The following is a 26,415-nucleotide window of genomic DNA, read 5'->3' on the forward strand; positions in this document are numbered from 1 at the left end:
GCTTTCCCACCAGTACTAGATAATAAGATCTTGTTATTGAAGACACTACATATGTCTGAACTCAAGCTGGAATTGAGATGTAAAAGCCCTCCCTGCTCGCTAGATTTCATAGTCCTGGAGGGCGCTATATCAGCTGCTGGAGGAGAAAAACCAACAACAGACTTACCCAGGCAATGTGCCAGGCAAGATGTACCCACTTGTGCAATCGTGGTACTATAGTTATAAGGGTAACCAACTGCCTCTAGACTCAAGGCCTACTCTACAGAAGGTACCTAAGCCTGCTACTGTAAATTTCATCCAAAAACACATACCAGAGAACACGGGCCTTAGGGAGAAACTGAATATTGTTGTTTAGTTGAATTGCTAGAATCAAATTATCTTATAAATATTTATGCTTATACCCATAGGCAAATGCTACTCTCAGTCTTAATGTGAGAAGCCTCTCTTTCCAGTGAATGGTGGTCAACACACAGATTCATGGATATACAGGGTACTGGGAATAAGCAGAAAATGTGTGCTCAGTTCTTAACACAGTAGTCGTTCTGTCCCTTTAAGACTCTGGGAACACTGTGAGAAAGAGGGTGAAAAGAACATAAAAGCTAGCCGATAGAGAGAAGGGTTTTGAAATGCCGTCATCAGGCAATAGTGAGCCACTGCATCCATGAGTTCTGCAGCAGCTGTGAATGCCTGCACCAGGTCTGTATAAGAATAAATCTCTCAACAGTGAGGCACAGGCTCAACCTCTCTACTCCTCAATGCTGAACTGTTTGCTACTGATAGATATTGGAGGTAGGAAGTCACTGCCTTCAGCAGTGTACCCTCATGTGACCTCACCGGACTCCAATGCATAGTTCCAATCTAAAACTCATACAGATGATGCCAATTAAACTCCGTGAGTCACAGAGCAAAACTAAAGTCATGAATCTGGGAAAAGCACTGGTTAGCCGGTAAGAATGCTGTGCTAGTTAGTGCTTTCACTGCCTTGACACAAATTAGGGCTGTCCTGGAAAAGGGAACCTCACTTGAGAAAATGTCTCCATCAGATTGGGCCATAGGCAAGTCTATGGACATTTTCTTGATTAATGATTGATGTGGGAGGAAAAGTAGTCCTGGCTGACTTATGAGAGCAGACAGATCAAGCCAGTAAGCAGTGTTCTTCCATGGTTTCCTGCCTTGAGTTACTGACTCAATGTTCCAGAAAGCTGAAGTCAACCCTTTCCTCCCCAAGTCACTTTTGGCACAGCAATAAAAAGCAAACTAAGACATATGAGAAGGAGGTAAGAATGAGTTTGGGGCTGGGATATATTATATATTATCAGAATATACTATATACATGTATGAAATTGTCAAAGAACAGAATTAACTAAAATATGAACACATAGTGACTTAAATGCATGACAGAATTAAAAATAACATTCACGTAATATCCAAGTCTTTTTATACAACCCAATGGATTTATAACTAAAACAAATTTTAATTATGAAAATTTTATTATTAAAGTGTTTATGAATTTCATGGCTGAGAAAATTTGACTTGAGGGTATGGACCTGAAAAGTTATCAAACAGGAACACATAATATGTTATGTGAACCAAAAGAATCATTAACAAAGCAAACGAGTATTTAAGAGATAAAGAAGAGAACAAATGAGTGCCCTCAGGAAGAAAGCCCTTATGCAGGCTCTCCAGCAAGTTTTCTTTCTCAGTTTAAGGAGCAAACTTACTTAAACATTTAATAGCTGTAGCCCTAACAGTTGACTAGGGAGAATGCCTACATGGCTACAATGTTCACATTTCTAGCTGTCAGCTTTAGTTCTGCTGCTATATTTCTGTAATTTTTGTTACCAAACATCTGAAAAATAAAATGAAGAGATTACAAAGACTCAAGGATGGGTAGACTCGGGAACCCAGGGGCCCTTCCTGCCTCCACTTCTGAGTTCTGCCACCTGATTCCCACAGGCTGCTGCTGCTCAGACAGAATTGTCCCCTGGGATTCTCCACTGTGCAGTCAGGATGGTTAGGATTTCTGATCATGGGCTTTGCAGTAGCATAGGGAATGCACTGCAGCCCCCATATTCCTAAAGAGAAAGCTCCCAGCCAGGACGCATTTCTTTGGTTACACTAACATGTTTTTAATAAGCTCACCCAGAGACTAATTATCTATGGCAACATACCTTCATTTAACTGTGTTCCTTACTGTTAATTAAGGACACTGGTTCTGAAATGTTCTATTAACTTACAGATCTTGTCTCATAGTAGTAGAAATATTTTCTGCCTGGGAGGAAAACTAACCTAAAGGGCATGAGTGTTCTTGCCTAACTGGATACCAACGGCTTTCTAAGGAGCCTAGTCATCTTAGCCTAACACGCCTGTGCAAATTCCTGTCAATTCCGGTTCCTCAAACACCCCAAACCAGTGTTATCATTTAAGTTTTTCTCTTTTGAATTACTAAGTTTTTCACCATGTCACTTTCCCAGTTGTATAACACCTTAAACTCTGAAATTTTAAAGGATCGTCTGCTGCTGCAGCACAAAGCCCTCACAGATGAAGCTGTACATCTTGAGAATCATAAAGAAATCACTTTAATTTTACTTTGTCGTTAAGTGTTTTTAATCAACCGTTTGTGAGAAGCTGGTTGGTCCGAGCTTGTGAAGCAACTGGAAGTGAAATGCCTGCCTAGCCATGTTTTGTTTCGGCCACCCAGTGTAGGAGAGCCCTTTTCTGATACAAATGGGAGTGTATAATCGATTTTGGTTTCATAAAGTCAGATACACTGTGAACAACATGATATCCTAAGCACTATATTTGACTAAACCAAGTTGTTAATGCTTCTTAGAGTAACGTGGTAAATTCCTGAAAGGGACTAACCTAAGGTATCCGTTTCTAGAAAATAATTACTAAAAGTAAGGTTTTAGAATCACAAAAAATACATCTTTTGTTTCAATGTTAGATCGTATATAGCTATTTGAACTTTTAAACTGTGTTATATGGAATTTCTGTGTCCTTCACAATATGTACTTTGATCAGCTGACGCCACCCTGAGAAAATTTCCCACCAAGTTTCTAATAGTATTGTTGATGAACAGATAATAATTACAGGCCAAATGAAAACAGCCACAGAAAATGCCCCACAACCTACAAGCTCACTCACCTCCCCAGGCGGTCGCACCCCCAGAAGGAGGCACTACAGGTGCTGCTGCCCCCGCAGCTGCTCCAGAGAAGTCGGGCTGAAGATCAAGGAGATCGCTTGATGGCTTAGCAGAGCTGGAAGGAAAGCAGGCTTCACAATCAGACTCTGAAATGTTATAATGCAAAGGGTTTTACAAAAAAAAGGCGCGTGCAGAAAATATCAGAGATTTGTGTGGTATACACAAAGGCTTGAAATCTCTGTAAAGGAATAGATGGTTGGGCTTTGAGGAGCAGGCGGTCTCTGCCACTCCTCAACTCTGCCATTATAGCAGAGGTAAGACACTGACAATACAGAAGACAGAAACAAATCATTACACTCCATCTCAATAAAACTTTATTTATAAAAATAGGTGATGATAAAATCCTACAGGATACCATAAAACAAAAACAAAACAAAACAAAACAAAAACAAAACAAAAACCCCCCATAACCTTGAGGGTATTTGTTTTCTAATACAGAAAACAAAAACAAAAACAAAACTGTCCTAAGAATCCACAAACCAAATAATATTAAAACGAATAAAGGTTTATTTATTTATTTTCCCAAACTAGATAATAATACGTGAAATCTGCCTCTCGGCAGGCTTGCCTTCCAAAGAAGCCTAAGTTTTACCGTTTAAAGCATGGGCTCAGAATGCTAAGTGTCCTGGAATCTGACTCATAGTGCAACCGTTCAGGCTTATCCCATCATGACGTCACCAGGATCTGTATTTTAGTAAGCTCTCCCATGAGTCCCAGGTACACGTCGATCTGAGGAGAATTGACTACAAGCTCTCTAGCCCTCAGAGGCTCTCCGTCTGACTTCAGGCTTCGTCTTTATCCTTTTATACATGGTGGATAGCTAAGCAATATTTTATTGAAGAAAGGAGTCTGCTGCTTCCAAAGCCCCGAAAGGTTTTGCTTCAGAAACAGACATAAACACAACTAGACTAAGTACAGAAAAGGGAAATATGTTCATCACTATGAGCTTAATTGGGGGTATATGTGGGTCCAGGGTTTGACCCTAGTACCACACAAATAAAAACATTATAAATAAGTAGAGCTTAAGCAAACTTTTCATAAGAGACAATTTATTTTGGTGTGTCAGCAGAAAGCCCTTGGTTTTGCCAACATCTAAGAAGCAGAAACAGGCAAGTGTAGCACACAGTAAACACGGGAGCGATGTGTATATTCATAACTGCTTAAAATTGAAACCTCTAAAAACAGGAAGCCTTTGGATAGACTGCATTCATAAGAGAGTCCCAGACACTCTAAAATGAGGCTAGAATCTCTCATGGTGAAAGAGAAATCTGACCCAAAAATATTACCTGTAGAAGCCTCTCTGGGCTGGAGGCTCGTTTTAGGGAGTTTTGAGATCTCAGTCTTTCCTGTTTTCCCTGTTATAGGGCAGACAGGTATATCCGAGTTGGCTAGGAACATCCCACTGGTCTCTTCCTATTCCCTTAGCAGAGTTCATGCCATGGCCAACCAATCAGCCTGTAACTGTGCGGTTTACTCAACTGACAGGGTTTTATCACAGCCCAGTCTGGCCCTAACTTGTTAAATAGTTCAGACTGGCTCTGAATTCATGATCTCCCTAACTTAGACTTTTACATGCTGGACTACAGGCTTCTGCCACCTCTTAATGGTTTCGAAGCACTCTGAAACACCTTTTAAGTTTCTCACGGGAAGAATAGATTTTATTAGCTACTTAGTATATCATCTAACCCTAGAAGGACCTGCAGTATTTGAGTCTTTTTTCCAGATATTTTCCTAAATTTACAAGTCACAACATGGGTCGTTCCAAGGACTTAAGAGGTACAAGCTTAGTTAAGAGCCCAAAAGAACTCTTTACATTGCAAAAGTAACCCCAAGTCACAGTATCAGGACTGGACTTCATCTGGTGAAATTGTTCGGCATCAGGACAGTACAATAAAAATACAACAAAAAGCAATTCAAAATACTAATGAGAAGTTGGCTACATACTCGTTAACTGACCTGACTGGGGCAGCCGCGGATGCTGTTGCAAATATGTCAACTGGCGGGGATGTGTCGATAGTTTTAGCTGGTGTAGAATTAGGAGATGTAACAGTTGTGGCTGGAGAAGACTGAAAGTGAAGATCACAGCACAGGCACATCAAAAACGCATCTAGATCTCATTGAACAGTGGGGCTTTGGCCTTACAAACCCATGACTTTACAAACATTTATTCTGCAACTGCTCACAGGAGGCAAAGCTCATGAAATTGAAATCAAGATCTATAATAATCACTATGGCCCAAATGCACCTCAAGCTTGGACAGTTAAAGGTAACGTGTAAATTTATTTAAAGTTTTGCTAAAATATGTGGTCTAACTAATTAGAGTGACTCCTAGTTGTACATTTAAAAATAAAGCCAAACATATTTCCTAAACTTAAAATTATTAGGACACTAGGTGTCAAAAAGGATCAAGTGGTGACAACTGCTATAAAACCAGTATCTTATTTTCCCCTCTCAACCTAAATATCCTTCATATCTTCTCAGACAACTTCAACATCTGGACACTTAACTTAAATACTTTATAGCTGGCAGGAAATAAATAATTCACAAGTAATATTCAAGTCGCTGCAATCTGAGGATATGGCTGTATTTCATTATACTGTGAAATAAAGATTTTAAAGTGAAGTGAAATCTTAACCTTTGGGCTGAGAAGATGGTTCAATTGGTAAAGTGCTCGCTATGCAAGCACAGGGACCCAAGTTCTGTCCTCAAACACCTATACTCAAAGCCAGGTGCTGTAGTGTGTGTGTAACCCCAGCATGCGGCCGGGGGCAGAGATAGGTGGGGCCCTGCACAGCACTGAGAGACTTTGTCTTGGACAGGTGAAGTGGACCTAGAATGAAAAAGTCACCTGGTATCAAACCTAGCTTTCAACAAATACATACACACACACACACACACACACATAGACACATACACACACACACACACACTCACTCACACACACACACACAGACACACAGATATACACACACACACACATTCACTCACACACACACAGATATACACACACACAGACACACAAACACACACACACAGACACACAAACATACACACACACACATCTTGTTTTCTATACTTTTTAAAGAGGTGTTAACAGTTTATGTAATAGGAAATTAAAATTCTGTGGTTACTATCACTATTCTAATTTTACTTTATTGTATGTATTTAACTTCTCAGGAAATAAAATGTGTGAAGCTTGGGAGCAAGCAGAGGCTCTGCCACTAGATTCAAATACAACAGATGTAAAAAGTCATAAAGATCATTTTAAAACAAAGGATTGATAAGAAAGTTGTGGGAAAATCTGCCATTCTAAGAATGCCTAGGCTTCAGTCATGCTACAAAATACCTAATTCTATCAAAGTTCAATAGCTATGTAGCTGCCAAGTGTTAAGCACTATGAAGAGATAAACACAGGAGTGCCTACAGTTGATGGGGAAATCACAAATGAACTCTCCCTCTGCGACACAAAGGTTAAGGCTTCCCAGGGGTGCACAACAGGAAATGGGGAAACACTAGCTATACAGCAAAGGACATAATTCCCTATGCGGACACCGACTGCTCTAAAAAAGAAAGAAAGAAAGACTTCAATCTTTAAGTAGGATTTATAAATAGACTTAGAAGTGTATTTACATAAATGAAGTAGCAGGGAGAATATAAGGACACCAAATATACTACCAATGTTAACTCAGACATGAAGGTGGACAAAGGCCTATAACAAATGCCTTGTACCAAGAACCTCTAATGTAACAGGAGACCTCCAAAAAAAACACAGCAGCAACAAATCGAGACTGTCCTAAAGGAAGCCCTGATTTGGCCACACTAAAGCGTCATGAGCTGGAAATTTTCACAGAGGCAACATGGATTTAATGGTTTGTCTTTGCATCAAAAAGCAAAAAGACTGCTTAAAATTTTGTTTTCAGGCCCTGTGAGAATTTAAACAGCCAGCCAGGTACAGGCAGAACACATGATATTTGGGGATCACTGGCACAGTCACAATGACATCCCTGAGAGTCTGTAATGGCATCAATTACGTAATGGGAATCTGTCAAAGAAGAGCACACCGATTACACCTCTGCCTACAAAACGCAACAATGGCAGATGTGAAGTGCAGGCCGTGAGAGAGAGCATACGGTCTCCTCAGGGAAAGCCCTGAGCCTGCCCTTTCACTGGCTCAGAGAGAGAGATGGCTGAAGCAAAGACTAAAAGTGCTTCAGCAGGCATGCTTGGGGCAAAGGCCCTTAATAACACCCCCCCACCCCGCCCCGTATCACTAAAATACACTGCACCCTGTGCTGACCTAGATCACGGATTCACAATATGTGAAAAGAGTTTTTAATTATCAAACATTATACAGCTATGTATGGTTTCAGTTGTTACATAAATACAAGAAAAATCTCACCTGTTTAAGACCTGGAGTTCTAAGAGAAAGCCAAATCACATATAAAAACAACTTAATCCTTTCTCAGAAATGTAAATCAACTGATCCATCTGCTTTACCCCTGGAGGCTGTGAGCCTCTCAGTGTGGGTGCTGGGAACTGAACCTGTGTCTTCTGCGAGAGCAATGATTGCTCTTAACCACTGAGCTATCTCTCCAGTCCTCAATCAGACATTTCACACTATAGTTATATCAGAACTGTTAGTCATATTGACAACCTGGAAGTCACTTAAATACCCACTGGGAGGAAAAATGAACAAACCGGCTTTTGGAGTGAAGACTCCAAAGACATTAAGACATTAAGTAAAATTAATAATGTATGAAAGGTCTGTATTTACTCAGACGAGGTATCCAATTTATAGATGGAGAAAGAAAGGGGGCTTCCAGGGGCTGAGGTCAGGAGGCCTGGGCAATAATGTTTCACAACCCTGGAAGATGAGGAAAGTCCTGGGAGTGTGTTGCGGTGTGACTGCTGTATGGCAGTACAAATGCACTCGGTGCTTTGAGCTTTACAGTAAACAATGCTACATGTACAAAAAGAAAACAGCAGAGAAACAAACCAACTTACTTACCTTACTTAGTGGAGAGGGAGCACCAGATCTAAAGGAAATACAGGAAAAGAAAATGTGAACATGCCCAACTTCACCCGCCTTTAGATTAGATGACCTTCATGGGGCTCTATGCAACAGAGGAGCTCAGAACGCTTGGCTTTTGCTCCATGATGTCCTTTCCCCAACTTCCCCACTGACTTCAAATCTCTTAGCAGACATTCTTAAATTCAAAATTATCTTCTCTTGAGTCATTATTATCGCTTATGTCCACCAAAAAAAAAAACACACAGTTCAAAGTTCAACTTCTAAAACTCACCCAAGGTTTATGAAAAGGCACCCTACATAAACCAATACCTGTTTATCTCATTTCAAAAGTTTGGAAGCTCAGAAACAGAATTGTGTATTGCAGTTCACTCAATTTTGACTGGCATGCATAAAAGAAGGAACCCTAGAGAAAAATGGCCAGGATCCCTTGAGCTGTGTGAGTGAACCGGACCTAACACAAGCAACCAAACTCCTGCTGGTGTGTTATTTTCAGGCCTGCAATGGAAATGCTCTAGAGAAAACTGTTCCCATGCAGTTGTCATAAGCAGTGGGAGTTCAGAGTAAGGCAAAGTGGGTGCTTCGTTCTGATTAGGGAACTAAACAGTCTTTACAGATAGCATGATTCTAGCACAGGCCGCAGATAGCCACAAAAACATCTGTCTGCATGGCTCACACTTTCCTAACCTGGGAGAGAATAAAATGAACAGTAAGACAAAATGAAGCAAACATACTCCAACGGTAGCCATAGTCAGGTCAGCTGTAAGGATGGCTGTCCCTGAGCTTGGAGCAAATACAAGGTTAGTAACTGGGATTTTTGTCCAGTACTATGCAAATTTCATCTATTCACAGATCCTGTATGCTAGCTTCTACTACTGGATGCATGCCCGTAACTTCCCATTTCAAAGGCTCTGCTAACATGAAGTGATTCTGTTTTTGCATCTACAGAAAGGGATTTAGGAACCAAATAATCTAGTGCACCACAAGGTTGAAATCTCATGCATTCTTGGATATTTTTGCCACTTACATAATTTCCTTCATACGAATGGAAAGGGAAGGAAATTAAATATATCATATGAAAAAAAACTAAATAAAAAGATGAAAAATTAAAATCTAAAAAAACAAAACAATATTTACTTGGCAAAAACAAAGAAACCACAAACACCCTTTGACATGATCACTTTCTAAGGACAAATTCCTTTTTCTCTCAGTCAAATTTCATAAGCCAAGTTTTTCAAGTACTGAAAAAAAAAAAAAAGGCAATGAAATATTTACCAGCTAATACATTGAAACTGGTAACAGCTTCCTACCTCACAGCAAGTACAACATAAATTGACAGAATACTGCCCTCTGCTGCTAAATAACTCAATTTCAAGCTGTGTGAAAGAAAATTGTAATTGGTACCATCATCCTTCGCATTTAAATCCCACAAGTCACTCTTACTAGCGATGCCTGGGGCGACCCCATGGATTAAACAGTCTCTCCTGAGCCACAGGACACCTGCTGTTTACACTCCAACTGTCTCTGGTTACCTATCTTCATCACTCGGTGCTAAGTTCTCTGAGGTGAAAGAACACATCCTGCTGTTTTATTACCTGAACATGTTATACAGCATCTGGCATTTTGGGAGTTATTATCTAAAAGCTTACGAATGTATTTATGTGCTTATTCTATAGTCATCAATGAGCCAAAAGCCTTAAGAAATTGTCCTTGGCCCAATGAGATAGCTCAGTGGATTAGTGGAACTAAGCTGGCAACATGAGTGACCTCTGTCCCCATTGACTCTATCTGGCCTTTACCTGACATATACTCACAGATATTTCTATGGGGCTATTAATCACTGATCAAAATCTGCTCCAAAACTGTCTGATACTCAGAGCTGGTCTCTGGTCCACAGTCAACCCTGCCCTGGAAGGGCACACGAGGGACAGCACATTAGTTCTTTCTCACAGGTCATAAATTAATGTTTCTTGCATATTTCGTGCTTGATATTCCATCCTACATATTTGCCACTGACAGTTTATGAGAAAATGCTACTACATTTTGCGCATAGACAAGGGAATTTATTGCAGACCAATATTCATTTACAATTTCATGTACAGTGTCCTGGTTGGACTTGTGTCAACTTGACACAAGGTGGAATTATCTTAGAAGAGGTAGCTCAATTGTGAAAATGCCTCCATCAGAGTCTCTAGGGCACTCTTGATTAGTGGTTGATGTGGGAGGGTCCAGTCTCATGTGTGGCCAACCCTGGCAGGTGGTCGTGCATGGTATGAGAAAGCAGCAGGCTGAGCAGGTAAGGAACACTGTTCCTTGTCCTCGGCTTCAGTTTCTACCTCCTGGGTCGTGCCCTGACTGATTTCTTGCCTTGACTTCCCTCACTGATTGACCGTAATCTGTGAGCTGAAATACACCTCTTCCTCCCTAAGTTGCTCTGGTTGTGGTCGTTATCGCTGCAACGGAAACGTAACCAGGCCTTATAGAAATCTATAACATAATGGATCAAGTTGGGAAAAGTAACGCACTACTGACAATTTGAAACAATAATAAATATTATCTATAATGTAATCTAAGCAAAAACTCTAAAATGCTACATAAAGGCCTGCTGGCTTTTTCTATGAACATGGAAGCGGTCAATGTTTTTTTCAAAGATGGGAAATAGTAAGCTATTAATAGAGGAATTTATGTTATTTAATGACCCCCCCAAAAATAATTCCTATGTAGCATAAGTGCTATCCAGAAAAATATAGAAATGTAAAAGCCTATAAATATCTCATAATTTTAATTACAAAAGTCACCGGGGTTTCCTAGCTGCTCAGTTCAACACTTAAGTGTTAATTTCACTCTTAGAGAGAATATACACAGGTGGGTCATACAGTACTGCTCTCATTCACTGCACATCAGTGGATGGAAGTACCAAAAACAAATGGCATTCGCGTCTCCCATAGCAGCCTTTTGGTCTGAGCTGTGTTTTATGTCAGGGTTTCTATGCAGGAACTTGCTCTGTAGACTATGCTAGATTTGAACTCAAGAGATCTGCCTGCCTCTGCTGCCAGAGTGTTGGGACTAAAGGTGTGCGTCACCACTGCCTTGTTTAGGATTATCGCAGCAGACATTTGCAAATACATATACATTGTCACAGTCTTAGAACAGTTTTGTATTGCTATAGAATGGCAAAGAAAATATCTTCAAACCATTTATGCTTCTTGTAAAACTGCCCTGGCCTTCTGCAGTGTAGCAGGAGAAAAATCTTGTATTTAGCCAATGAAAATACCTTTTCTAAAAGTGAAGAGGGTTATTTATACACCTAGGAGATACTGTTAATTATGAGACAACAGGACCCAAAGGAAGCAAAACTATCCTTGCTAGTCACCTTGGGAGAAAAGAGAATACATAATAAAGACATAGATGTACGAGATGGACACTAATGGACACTGATCAATTTCCAAAATTACAAATACCAAATATGGTGGGTTTTGTTTGCATTTTTAGTAATTACCAAATGCAAAAAAAAACAGTAACTTAGCGTGGTACTCACCCTTCACTTAAGTTCCCATGTAGGCACAAACATACAGAGAAGAAATGAGTTAACTATTAAAGCTTGTTTTTCTTAAAATCAGAATAAGCAGAAGACAAATCAAAATATGGTTTCAGCCAATTAATGAAAAGAATCTGACAAGTATAAAAAAGTGATTTAAAGACACTAGAGAAAGTTTTTCTAAGTTGAATGACTTTGGCTCCAGAGTTTTAATCCTTATTTCTAAAAATGCCCACCCGTAATTTTCCTCAGATAGCCCTCCGAGGCCACAAAGGGGCAAGTTCAGAGTCAAAGGTTGGCTAAGGAGCCTGAAGATGGGGAAGAAGGCGCTGGTGAAGGAAGCCCTGGAGGCTCTAAGGGAAGTGGGGAGCTTGGTAGTGCTCAGCCTGAGAAAGCAAAGGCTTGGAGAAGCAGCCTGCAGCACACACACAGTGCTCAACAGGGAAAGAACAAAAGCCTTTCAGCTACTGGAGCTTCCAACAGAGGGTGGCCCCAGCTATACGTGAGAGTGGGCGTTTTAAATTGGCATGTGGTAATCTCACATCAAAAGCTGTTCAGCCACAGCTACACTCGAGCACAGCTCAGCCTTAAACAACCCAGAGAGGTCATGTCATCCACAGAGGCTGTGCAGCCAAAAGTGCCTGAAAAACTCCCCTACTGAAAACCTAAAACCATACTATATATATATATATAAAACACTATACTAAACTAACTCGAGGGGGAAAAGACAAAAGAAACAGCACATAGCTGATGAAACAACTATAAAAATGTAGCATCAAGACATAAGCGTAGGTTCTGCGAGAATGCTCAGAGAGAGAGAGCGTAAGAGTTAAATTTTTACAGCTCTGCCATTGGCAAAAACCAAACCAACCAACCAACCAACCAACCAACCAACCAACCAACCAACCAAACGCAAATCTGTGTCCATCCGGTGGCCCTGCAACAATCTGTTTCTGGCTATCTGATGAGTAAAGTGACCTCTATTTGAAGATGGGACCACTAATGAGGACCTGCAAGCTGACTACGTAGCGGGCCCTGCACCTAAGTGTTCAGATAATAGGGTAGAAAACAGTCTCTACATTTAGAATCAGGAACTCTCGTGGAATTACACGTGTGGATAAACAGCCACAATACAAGCAAGCTCACGACTCAGGAAGGAAGTCTTCCTAAGAAGGCGGTGTTGCAAACGGTCCTTCCAGGAGGCATGGGATCTACATAACTGGGAGGAGGGTGGCTCCAAGGCTAATGAATATAGCGGAAACAAGGAACAAATGCCAGAACGTACAAGCAATTCTGATGTCTGTTTCAGAGGTAGGGGAATAAAGGAACCTGGGCAGTATTTTGTACACAGTGACGAAAACAGCTGAGGACTAAGTACCCAAGCACAAAGGCAGCAGAACAAGCAAAGACTGTGAGTCACCCTTGCTACTCCCTCTATAGGATGACTCTGGAGTAAACAGCAGCAGCATGATGTGTCTAAGGGCTTACAGGGAGGTGTGTCAGTGGAGACTACACTCCCAAGCCTGTCTTTCCTCACACCACAGGTGGCTAGTCTCGGTATTCAAGGATGCTTGTGAAACTCTCCTTGCTTGAGTCACAATCGATCACAATAGCGTTAACTTTTAAAGAGTAACTTTTTTTAAAAAATTATTTATTCGCTTTACATCCTGATCATTGCTCCCCTTCCTGGTTGCCCCTCTCACAGTCTCTCCTCCCATTCTCTCCCCCTTCTCCTCTGAGAGAGTGGAGGGGCCCCTGGGACACCCCCTACTGCAGGGTTAGGTGCTTCTTTTCCCTCCCCCTCCCCGAGGTCAGACAAGACAGCCAAGTTAGGGGAACAGGTTCCACAGACAGGCAACAGCTTTAGGGATGGCTCCCGCTTCCACTGTTCAGGACCTACATGAAGACCAAGCTGCACATCTGCTACACATGTGCAGGGAGCCTAGGTCCAGCCTGTGCATGCTCTTTGGTTGGTGGCTCAGTCTCTGTGAGCTCCCAAGGGTCCAGGTTAGTTGACTCTGTTGGTTTTCCTATAGAGTTCCCATGCCCTTCAGGACCTACAATCCTTGCTCCACCTCTTAAAGAGTAACTTCTAAAGACATATCTGTAAACCAGCAGGTCCAGTCAACCTGCTGCAAACCATGGATTCTTCTGTGACATTCCCTGATAGGTCAGGTGTCATAGGCTAGAAAGAAGGGTAGCGGTTTCTGAGGGACCCCAGGAGACTGGCAGCTAACCACACCCTGAATCTGCCCTGGAGTAAGTAGTTACCCCTGAGAAATTTCATTCTCACGAAGAACCAACCACTTGGTGTTTTTCATCTTATTTACGGTATACAAGCAGTGCATACTTGTTTCCAGGTTTCTTTCCTTCTAGGGTATTTAGATGTTGTTCAAGGGTCTCCATAAGACTGCTGGGAGCCTACAATAAGAAATAAAAACAAACGTCTGTGTTGTTCTCTCCCAAGCCGAGCACACTTTAACACCGCTGTGTTAAAGTGATCTTAAACTTTAGCATACCATACTTTAACTCCGTGTGGCAGAAGTTCATGTGAGTACCCTGCCTGAGATGATTTCATGCTATGTCCTTTAGTATTTAGGAATTTAAGTTCTGCGGCATCTCAGATAGGCCCATCTTAAATAGACTTACCTCCACTAAATACCCAATGACGTTACAACACCGTTTCAGTAAAAGGTGTTTCCTGCATCAGACAGGTGTCTACTAAGGAGATCAAGGTTGCTGCTACTTCACACAGAACCTCCGTGAAAAAGAAATAGGTACTTATTTGCATCCAAATCCAAAACATATGAGCCCAAATATAAATTCATAGAAATTTGAAAATACAGGAAAAATTCATTTTTGCATGCCTGGTTGAAATATTAGGGATCATCTTCACCACCATTTAAGAAAGGGTTAAGGAGCAATAAGAATGTCACCAAAATACAGAGCGGAATTAAGATTTTGCAATATTTAGTATTTAATTTATATATAATAAAGTAACCAAACAATATGATAAAATTTTGTATTATCAAATAGATTTGATATATTTCAATCCTTAAAGATTCAATGTTTCTATAAAATTTCAGGCAATAAAAATGGCATTTTATTGCACATTCAAAGGGGACATAATGGTTTCTACAAATATTTGCCCAACCTATTCTTCAAGCAGTAGAAATTGAACTTGCTTTTTCTCTTAATGCAAACGAGATCTCAACAGTGTAGAGGTTCAGAGAAAAGCACTCAATGTTGAAACATCTATACATTTCTAGGTACATCCTGGTATTTATTTTATTTTATTTTTATCCTGGGAAATTAAATTTGAAGGACTTCACACTAACTATGCTACTGTTGTAGTATAAGAAAAATTACAAGAAATTCATATAATTCTATATTTTACCTGCACTTAACAATACTAAATCAGATGCTTATTAAAGTTTTGAAATTTTGGACATTTAGGTATTTAATATTACATTTCATTTTTTATAATAGACTCAAACTTTCAATGTTTATGTGATTATTATCGCTACATGATTATAAATGAGAATTAAGTATAAAACTGTAACTAAATCTGCATAAACTGTATATAAACTGTAAAAATCACTAAATGTATAAACATATTGACTTGACCCAAATTACCAAAGTAGGATAGCAAGAGACATCTCTATTAGCTCTGCCTAACAAACTTCAGAGTGGAAAAGTTGTCGAGACATCTAGTATGCTTAGAAAATGATGCAAATTAGAATGTCAACTACAGCTCAGGTGAAGACAGATTTCCAGCAAACTCTGGCTGAAAATGAACTTAGTAAGTTTCAAAAAATGAATTTTCAAGGTAGTTAATTGAAGTTTTGTTCTATACACTAGATTCTATATCTCAAAGTAATGATCATTAGATAAAACGCGCATTGTAACTTTAAACAGAAAATGTAACTGATGTGAACCTTCATACATTTTCATCTGATAACTTCACAGCCATTCTTCTCGTCTCATGATAAATATGTGTGTGTGTGTGTGTGTGTGTGTGTGTGTATGTGTTACTGATGACAGTGAAGGTGGCCAAAAAGGCATGAGAACAGATTTACATTTTTTTCATATAAATTATGGGGGGAAACACTTATCAAGTCATGGAGTCTCTCTTTAGTCACAAGACCCGTGTTCTCTACATGCGAAATGCACTACACCTAAATTTTTATTTTTTGCTGAGCTCAAATAAAAGCTTAGGAAGTGCAAACAAAATTTATAATAAAAAATGTAAAAGAAAACACAGGATAGCAAAGGCTCACAGGACACACAGTGTCCCACCTGTCAATGCTGAGATTAAAACAAAATATCAGGAAGATTGCTTGTGACTCCATTCTTCCTGGGACATTTCTATTCCTCACCCTCGTTCTGGAGACAGGATTTTACTATGTAGCCCTGGCTGGCCTCAAACTCACAGAGATCCACCTGCTTCTGCCTCTTGGGTGCTGGGACTGAATGTGTGTGCCACCATGCCTCTCGTAGGCCATTCTGTAATAACTGAAAAACCTGGACACTGCAGTAGAGATCGCATCAGCTGAAAAGGGAACCCATCAAGAGGGTGAGCTGCTCTGGAGAGTTACTGAGCAGCACACTCTATGTATAATTCATTGAGCCTTTTATCCTACAGGACTTTAAAAAATGCCTTAACATTTAAATTTTTCATCAGGACATGTGAAGTTCCAAGGGAGACACCCTTTGATGGGGATGTCCAGGAGCACGTGATGTATGCCCTCTTCACTGTTGGTGGTACAGTGATGTCTGACACACAGTAGGCAGGGGGAACACCTGACACACAGTAGGCAGTGGGGAACAGTGGCCTCCTGAACTTCAAAGCAGGCACTTTCAGAATGCGTCTGCTGGGGCGAGAGAAACTTAAAGGAATACTGAGAATCAGTAGCATCTTTATCTCCTTATTTCAGAAAAACAGCCACGTGGATAAGGTCAATCAGGTGACAGGTAATAATAATAAATGTGTCACAGAATCATCAATGATATAATTTTTAAAACGAGCAGCTTTTGGGTTAGCCAAAACTCTCGGCCATCAAAACCTAAGAGCTTTTCATAAACGGAGTTTAAAATTTGGAACCCACACACTCCAAACAGGAAACACTTTATGAGAATTATTTTTTGAAATAAATTCATAGCTTATGGTGATATTCAGAGTAAAGAAAAAAATGCATCCACCTATCATTTATATGCTACCGGTCATAAAATCAACTTAAAAAAAAATACAACGGTAATTCAGATTTTAGATTAGATCTCAGAAACCACTCCTAGTGCTGAGAAGAAATATTTCAGCTGGGGAACACATTCTCTTACTCTTTGAAATAGTACTTTAAATATCATCTGAAAACGTCATTGATGCTCACAAATCATTTATGTGGTGGTATATGCACAGGTGTTTATGGCCCATACTCTCAGGTGGAGACGGGTGTTAAATTCCTATGTTTATTTATTTTTTTCCGTAAGAGAAAATTTAATTCTTAGAAATTCTATTCTATGCTTAATAGGAGTTCCTTCTGGTCACCATCATTTCTATTCATTTATTTAGCAAAGGAAAAATCGGTTTTCTCTAATGGAGTCTCACTGGTATATTAACCATACACTCAACAGTACATGGCCAACACAAAATGAACTCAAAGGTATTTTTGTAGATTTTTTTTTTTGGTCTCATGTTTTGGCATTTTTTAAAATCTTATTGGTCTTTTCTTTGTATATTTTGGTTTCCTATTTCATGTTTCTATGGTTTTACTTTTTTGGTGTTTTGTTTTGTATGCTTTTTCTATATTCTGATTTTGTTTTTCTTCTAAAGACAGAGAGAAAGAAGGTGTGAGATTTAGGTGGGTGGGGAGGTAGGGTGGGTCCAGGAGAAATTAAAGAAGGAGAAACCATGGCCAGACTATATGGTATGAAAAAAATTATTTTCAATAAAGAAGAAAAAAGAAAAGATAATGAGTATTTGAGTTTGCTCATGAGTGCAGCACCCACAGAGGCCAGGTGATGGTGTTGGTGTTGGGTCCCTTGGGGCCGGAGTTCCAGGCTCTTGTGAGCCACCTGACTTGGGTGTTGGGAAACAAACCTAGGTTTTCTGCAAGGCAGCAGGCACTCTTAATCCCTGAGCCATCTCTCCAGCCCATATTTAACTCTTTTCAGTCAGACATTTTTGTTCATTTCTGTGGAGGATAGAGTGTTGTAGAAGCTGTGTTGAAGCCTGGCAGAGAGCAGATCTTCATCTCATAGGAGTTAATGGATGGGTCCACACATCCTTGTATTGCAGATTTACCTCTGGATGAATCCTGATTTAATCCTCTCTGAAGGGCTAAACTTCAGAAGTCTCACATTCCTGCTGAAGCCTGACTGTACTGTGAGAGGACGAAAGGTTCCTAAGTCCCTGGCTCAGGGAGAGACTCCCCTCAGCCTGGAGAAAGGGGCTCTAATAGAGGAGACTTTATGCAGTGCATGTGGCTCACAGTCACAGAGAAAACACGTAGCTCACAACCACAAAGAAAACATAATCAAGCTACTAATTAAGACATTCCAGAGGCATGCCATATTCTTATATTGGAATTTAAATGCACACCGAATTTCGTTAGAGTTTTTATGGGGTGGTAATTTAAAAATAAATACTAATATCGAAGTTTTATGTTGCTCTTTAGCTCACAAGAAAAACAGGATAGAATGTTCTGGATTTTAATGACCATCATAGAACAGCTTTCTACTAGGCTTCCCAAGTCCTGGCACATACAGCGTACATCATTAAATATGTCTATAGACTTCTTGAGCAATGACTTCAGCTGCAATGAGTATTCTGGTATCGTTAGTGCCCCTTCCTTCAATGATCTGCTATCATTTTCAAAACTGAAAGCCAACGAGGTATTTATACGGTCCCTTGACTCTCTCATAGCGTCTAGACTACCCAAAGGGAGACATGTAAAGGCCTGTTCTTACCTGCCAGGCTCCCCTGCACTAAATAGCTGGTTTGTATTTATCCCACAGTGAGGGTTGTCCATAGTATAAAAGAAAATTGGCTGTTTCTAAAAATTACTCATTGAGCTAAAAATGTAATGTCCTTTTAAAAACATGTATTATATATTTGGAACACTTAGAAAAAATGCAGTGTATCTTTTGCTAAAGATGAAAAAATGAAAACATTCATTTTCTTATGACGTTATAAAGATAAGCTTACTTCAACAAAGAGATTTTTGAAATAATATTTCTTGCATACTTAATAGTTACCCATGCTTAAAAAAATCAACATCTTATTCAGGTATCTACTTCAATGGATAACACTAAAAGGAGTAGAAATATTTTAAACTAATATTTCATCTATGAGTGGGGGGCAGTCTCCCTCTAAACTAAAGCACTGCTATCCTATTCTGAATTATTCAATGGATTTTACTTGTATAAATTTTTTATAATTTATACTTTAGTAATATAAAAAGAGAAAGCCATACTATCAACTTTCCTCCTAATTTTTAGTCATATTTACATATTGCTTCAAGTATAAAAATATTTCAAAAAATTATAAAGATGGCAAATTAATAATATACAGTATGACATTATTTAAAAGTGGGGAGCAGGGCTGGAGAGATGGCTCAGTGGTTAAGAGCACTTGCTGCTCTTGTTGAAGACTCTGGGTCAGTTCCCATCAGCCACACAGGTGGCTCACAATAGACTGTAGCTCCAATTTCAGGGTATCCATCACCTTCTTCTGGCCTCCGTGGGTACTGCACTCATGAACAAACACTTCATGCATGGGGTGCACATATCCTCATGCAGGCTCACATACAAATACACAATTAAAAAAAAAACCTTCAAATAAAGTGGGGGGATTCCATTCTTTTCTATTATAAAGACCAGGTTTAAAAAGATACAACATTCATGTCACTCATGCCCAGCTCTGCATCCTCTGGCCACCCCTTCCATGCTGCTTCTAGTAAAAGGACATGTGTGAGACTGAAATTTACCATCATGGGGGGTTTAAAGCCCACCAGCTCCTGTCAGTCACACCAAGACCATCTATAACTCAGTGTCTCTCCTCCTCTTCCTCCTCCTCTTCCTCCTCCTCCTCCTCAGGAGCTGTGCACCTGACATGGATGTTGGGTAATCTCTGCGCTCACTGTCATTTAAACATGGGGCCCAGAAAAATCACTCCCCAATCACCTCTACGGAATATATAGAAATTACTCCTCTCCAAGGGGTGGGGAGGATGTAAAATCTTGTCACCAGGGCTTCTCCCTTCTGTGGGTGTCTTCAGACCAGGCACATGCAGAGAACAGGGAGAGCAGACCGAACGCTCGTGTGCTCTGATGACCGGAAGTAGCTACACAGACCCCCAAGCTCTGTCACAGACATGTGACAGCTCTCACTGGTTCAAGCTCAATAGCGAAGCAGTGAGTCCAGTTAGAATATCCAGTTGTCATTAAAGAAGTCACAGCTTAAGGGCAGTGAAATCTTCTATTATATCCAGAAATATAATCAATAATTCGAAAAAATAAGTAAGGTTGAATAATGTTTTTAGAAAATTGGTTGGCTTAAGCTCAAGATCTATGAAATGTCTACAAAGTATGCCTACTTGTGGCAATCTGTTAATTATCACTGTCTTGTCTACTGATAGGCTCTTGAGACACTTACCTGTGTGAGGTCGGGAATGTCACCTTTATCAATACCAACTTGCTGTGGACAAAAAAACAAAACAAAACAAAACAAAACAAAACAAAAAACAAAAACAAAACACAACCAAAATTACTATTGGGTTTTTATGACTTTTTTGGCATTTAGTATAAGATCACTCAGGATTTGTTAAAACTACAGCTTATTCATGGTATAAAGCAATTATTACTCTGCATATCCACCGTACTTTAAGCATATGCCCTTTACACAATTTCCCATTCAAAAGCTTCTGCCCACTGATTCCTGGGGGAATGGTTATCTATCTTAATCTTCTGCTCAGGGTGTAGCATCTATTTCCTATTTTATAGGCAGAACCACTATGCCAGTTTCTGACACATTCTTCCAGAGCAGGGGTCTCAACCTGTGGGTCACAACCCCTTTGGGGTCACATGTCAGATATTCTGCATATCAGATATTTACATTATGATTTATAACAGTAGCAAAATTAGTTTTGAAGTAGCAACAAAGTAATTTTATGGATGGAGGATACTACAACATAAGGAACTGTATTAATGGGCCTCAGCATTAGGAAGGTTGACACTCACTGTTCTAAAGTTTATATAAAAGCCAAGGAAATTTGAAATATAAGTATTTCATTTTCTTCCACCAATAACAGCAATATCTAGACTTAATTTTTCTTTTCTTTTTAAAAATAAAAACATTTTATCCAAATTAACTTCCAAATAAAAATATGAAACAGCTGACTTTAGGAAGCTACTCTAACCCTTGCTGGATCCCAGTCAAACCATTTCGGGGGACCTGTACACAGTCAGAACGGCCATTCCGAAGCAGTGGAGCGAAGTTTAGGGCTTTACCCTTACACTGTCAATTTGTATTCATGTATCTACCACACACCCATACACACTACAATAATGACTGGCTTTATATCCTTTCATGACTTGTGGGTCCCTCTGCCTGAATTCTGTCCTCCCCTGTCACCTAATGATACCTTCTCATGGTCTCCCTTCCACGTGTTAGACTGCACCCATACTTACAATTGTTTATGTATTACACACATACACACACACACACACACACACACACACACACACACACATTATATAAAATATAGGCTGGATTCACACAGCAAGGGGACCTGTTCCTCTTTTCTTTTTTTACTTTGTGTCACCTCCCTTAATATTGTATTCTCTAAGTCTACCCACCTTCCTGCAATCTCATGATTGATTTTCTCTTGTATATTTTTTTATATTTTATATTGGACACAATTTTTCACTCAACAGGATAGCTTAGGGGTATGTCCACATTAGCATAGAGAATAGTCTACCTTTAAAAATCATCACGTAGAAGTTCCTTGTCTTATAATTTACTCAACACATCATTTATTAACTAATATTAAAGTTGCTTTTAATGTTTAGTATACTAAACATTAAACATTTAGTATAACTTTATAATTTATTTTATCGATAATTTACATGGTAATTCATTTATTAATGAAATTGAGGCTCAAAGAAACTAAATAGATTAAAGAACCTAAGACATACTTCAAGCAGTTCCTATTGGAAGACTAGGGACTTCTACAGAAACTGTCTGACCACCCGGTATGCTGGACAGACAGCTCACTAATGCTTTGTAAACAGACAATACAAATTCCGAGTTTATTGCTTAGCTCCCATGGTATGAAAACTCTAACAGAGAGCAGCATACAAATCACTGTGCGCTCCATCACTGAGATACACTCTCAGCATAGTTACATGTTTAAAGTGACATTCTGAAAGCCTACCTCAGACTCTTTAGGAAAATGATTCTAACTGGAGACTAACATCAAGCAGGGGCCCATATGATGCATGAATGCCATCTGTGACACACTAAGTTCTGAACATCCACTAAAGATTCCCCCTTATTGACAGATCATAACCAAACCATTTTAGACTACCATTGGTGTGTTCAAATGATAAAAATCATTATGTACATATGATAGAGAACTATATAATATGATTAAAGTTGTCCCACTGAACTTTAGAAGCTTATTCTAGTAAAACAGTTTACTAGAATAAAAAATTAGTGTCCATTCCATAAGCTGTCTTGCAAATGTTCACAAATCACTTCTATTATTCAGTGATTTAAAGACAGAGTCTTAGAATGACGCCTGCTCTGTGGATCTCTTCTTCACTGGCATAAATCTGACTTGTCTTAGCATGAGGCATGAAGAGACACAAAACAAACTTATGTAAAAAACCAAGTCTCTGTGTCAGCAAGCCTTTCTCCTAAAGCTTTTGGGGGCAGCTGTGTTTGCTGATTGGAGACATGTATGCTCACTGTACACTGCACACTGCCCAGCTCCTGCCTCCCCTAGAGCACCGAGTGGGAGCTGGGACACACCTGACCCAGGAGGTAATGGGGAAGCCAAGCAACTTTCTGCTTAGAGTGCCTGCACATACCTCATCTTTCACAGAAAAAACTGGAGCAACAATTTTCACTGGATTATACTAGTAACTGTGGCTAAACCAGGGGATAAGGTCATACAAAATATAAACAATAAACCCATGTAGCAGAAAAAACTCAAGCAATTATACCCTTCCAGTAATAAGAAGCACAGACATCCCATGTCCCATACCTACAGTATCATCGGCTTTGCTACTGAGTCTGGAGCCTGTCACACTGTACCCCGGCTCTAGCACTCAGTCAGTCCACATGTAAGATAAGGACCCACTGGCCGTCCCACCAGAGGTATAGTGATGTCATCATTTCTTGTACCAGCATGAGTCAAGTACTGGATTTCGAAAGAGAAAAAAGCTCCTATTTACAGATAATCTCAAGAATGCCAACTGTGTTTTGCAGTTATACTTTAGTCTTTTAATTATATTTAAGCCATTGGCAGGGTAAAGGAGATGAGGATTCATAATTTATACTTTATAAACAATGAATAGATTTTTCTAAAGGCAAATGTAGGGTTCAAAATATAAAACTTTCTTACAATAGAACAACAACAAAGCAGTCATTAGGTGGGATGGGGCACTGGACCAACTTGTGAAGAGCAGTATAACCTATGAACATTCTACTTGAGCTCATCTGACAGGGAGGCAGGAGTGTAGAGCAATGCTCTGATGGGTCAGGAGAAGTGACTGGAAGATTTCCTCTCATGCTAACACATCCTGGGCATGTGCTAGATGTCCTGTCGACCAGACACTATGCTTCACACAAGTTCTGGTTGCCTTAGCCACAAAGCTTGGACCACTTACCTCGGCGACCTTGAGGAATTCAGACACCCTCGTCATTCTAGTTAGAAATCGCTTGTAAATTTCTAGCGCGTCTTTGCATTGACCTTTCTTCATCTCGAAAAATTTTTCTAGAAGAGATAAGGGATGAGTTTGAAGAGTTCTGTTTTACTCCAGGCTTTTGTTATAACCACTCCTTCAAGCATAGGGCCTGAAGTAAAGCACAGGCAGGGAAATGCTAAAGTGACGACTCTCCAGAGGGACTCCGAGTAGCTGGAGAAAGGTGTACGGTTCATCTCAGAATGGCGCCCGTTCATCTGTCTCACTGAAAGTAACTTCAGTAACAAGGAACTGAGCTGGAAGCATGCACGAGTCACGGTATCACATTCAAGCCATGACCCCCATGCTCTGTACTTGTTTTAAAAATTGTTTCTAATGACAACCACAACTCAAAAGCTATGGCTGCATTCCATAGCACCCTTATTCTGTTTCTTTCCTCTCTCCTGACCTTCTTACCCAGCCTTTCATGGATTTGGGAGACTGAAGCCATGCTGGGCGGGAGCTCTACACTGGGTTACATCCTAGCTCGAGGGTCATTTATTTTCTTACTAGGTCATATAAAGCAATGACCAATACATTATAAACCAACCATGTATAAGTCTCTCAGAACTGAAGAATTCTTTTTAATTTCTACTCATATAAGTTGATGCTCATTAGATGGGTCATAAATTACCTATCAAGTATTAGAGCATGTTTCTGAAAGATAAAGTGGGGGCTCTTATAGTGATTTGGCTCACCAAACCCTTCATGGCTTTCTGCTGTGTGAACTTTCTCTCAACATTACTGAGACAGCATGACCCTGTTGCTCTCTTGTTATCCTTCCTACCAAGTCTAGAATTCAGTCCCTAAGGTACTGTGTTTTAATTACAGTATGACAAGGATTGTTTGTTTTTCATGTATATGTGTATGTGTATATATATATATATATATATATATATATATACAATGCTTCCTCAGAGGGCTCGACAGTCATTTGTCAATTCATTCTGTCAGTAATTATCTGCTGACTCTGCAAATGGCAGCTTGGTAAAGGACAGTCTACAGAAGAGATAGAGAAACCAACGAATAGCTTGGCTTCTGCTCTAGAAATGGGTTTCTTTAAATTTGCATATGGTTAAAGTCATGCTCCGTCTATACTCTCTCACATGAAAATTCTTCGTGTCACTCAACTTATAATTTTGTTACCTCATAAGTGTTTTTAATTTTCTTAAGAAAAATGAAAATATATAATTAGGAGAAGAGCTAATTCCCTGGGGCGACTACTCATTACCTTCTGTTGACAGCGTGTGGTGATTCTACTTTTTATACAGGCTTTCCCCGTAGGGTATTTAAGTCAAGTAAAAGAATCAAGGAAACAAATGCAGGCTGCTTTCTTCATGCCAAGATTTAGCAAGATGAATATTTTCTTCATATTATTTTTAAAAGGTCACTGGCAAGCTGACCATGGTCCCTACCCTGCTCACAGTCAGGTAAGAAAGCCTAGTTAACCTCAGTGGGTCAGAAAAAATAGACATGGAAGTAGGAGACAATGTGTTGTGAAGAACGTCTCCATGGGGGTGGGGAGAGCATAAGATAAAAAGACATTATAGGCAAGTATGAAATTGCCAAAGAATACATTGAGAATGTTTTCAAAGGTCAACTCTGATAAGAGCCTTTCTTATCTACCCTAGCCTGTTTTCTAATGCTTCTGATAGCATCATGACGTTACAATGGATTACAACCTATAGTGGTATAAGAAAATGGAAAATTAGGATTTATTCTGAAAAAAAATTATACTTTTTCCTGTCTTTTCTTTACTCTTCAGACCATTTTGTTCCAATTTCTTAAATTACTTTTCTTCAGTATCACCTAAGTTATTTCTTTCTACAGATTTTTAGGAGCAACATGAGAAAACAAATCAAACTGAAAAATATCAATTTCCCCTTTGAACTAATACATCAACAGTTGAGCAATTTTCGTTGTCTCTTCTGTATTTTTCTTTTTTCATGATAAGCTGGGGTTCAATAAGAAAAGGCCTTCAATCACTCTCTCTCCAGGCTATAATCTCATCGCTGTTTCTGAGAGTGAAATAGCAATGACACAGAAGGCAACACACTGTGTCTTACTGAGGCAGCAAAGGATGAGGCGTCTTCATCCCCTGGAGTCAAAGGGAAGGTCCAGATTAAATTCCATTTCTATGGACCTTTTTCTGCCCTACTAAAGACAAGATGTTGCTTTTCAGTATCAGAAATGACAAACTTTGATATCTGTAAAACTATAATACAGCGTTTCAGCACTGACTTTCAAACCCTGAGAGAGATTTCCAAGCAGATTACAACTAGGTCCTTACTAAGCACATCTCACTTGGATGAGTTTCACTGTGACAATCAAACAACTGCAATTCTTGTAGCATTTGCCTTGGCTAGTTTGGTGGTTTTTATTGTTGTTGTTGTTGTTGTTGTTATTGTTGTTAGCTCACTTTGACACAAGCCACAGTTATCTAAGAGGAGGAAGCATTAATTATGAAATGACCCCATAAAATCAGACTCTATAAGATGGGGCTGTAGGCAAACCTGAAGGGTATTTTCTTAATTAGTGGTTGATGGGGTAGGACTCCGGACATTAGGGGTGGTACCACCTGTGGGCTGGGAGTTCTGGGGATGTCAGTAAGCAGCTTGAGCAAGCCAGAAGTGTCAAGTCAGTAAGCAGCACCCCTCTATGACATCTGCATCCATCC

At 39.7% G+C, this 26,415-nt stretch overlaps 1 protein-coding gene across 24 annotated transcripts in view; it reads right to left on the reverse strand.

Annotated features, from left to right (window-relative positions):
• The window catches only part of Snap91 (synaptosomal-associated protein 91), a 114,812-nt gene that overhangs the window by 35,385 nt on the left and 53,012 nt on the right, over positions 1 to 26,415 (reverse strand). For 15 of the 24 annotated variants that reach the window (XM_017313237.2, XM_006510900.3, XM_030244158.1 and 12 more), the window contains exons 8-14: positions 23,664 to 23,770; positions 20,425 to 20,466; positions 14,123 to 14,193; positions 11,773 to 11,778; positions 8,214 to 8,241; positions 5,162 to 5,271; positions 3,148 to 3,260 (exon numbers count right to left, since the gene is read on the reverse strand). In XM_017313237.2, coding sequence (XP_017168726.1) covers positions 3,148 to 3,260; positions 5,162 to 5,271; positions 8,214 to 8,241; positions 11,773 to 11,778; positions 14,123 to 14,193; positions 20,425 to 20,466; positions 23,664 to 23,770 — 477 coding nt within the window. Of the gene's footprint in view, positions 1 to 3,147; positions 3,261 to 5,161; positions 5,272 to 8,213; positions 8,242 to 11,772; positions 11,779 to 14,122; positions 14,194 to 20,424; positions 20,467 to 23,038; positions 23,195 to 23,663; positions 23,771 to 26,415 lie in introns of all 24 variants that reach the window. The other 9 variants (XM_030244159.1, NM_001277985.1, NM_001277983.1 and 6 more) reach the window with 2 other exon arrangements.

This window comes from Mus musculus, chromosome 9 (assembly GCF_000001635.26).
Source record: "Mus musculus strain C57BL/6J chromosome 9, GRCm38.p6 C57BL/6J".
Lineage (NCBI taxonomy): Eukaryota > Metazoa > Chordata > Mammalia > Rodentia > Muridae > Mus > Mus musculus.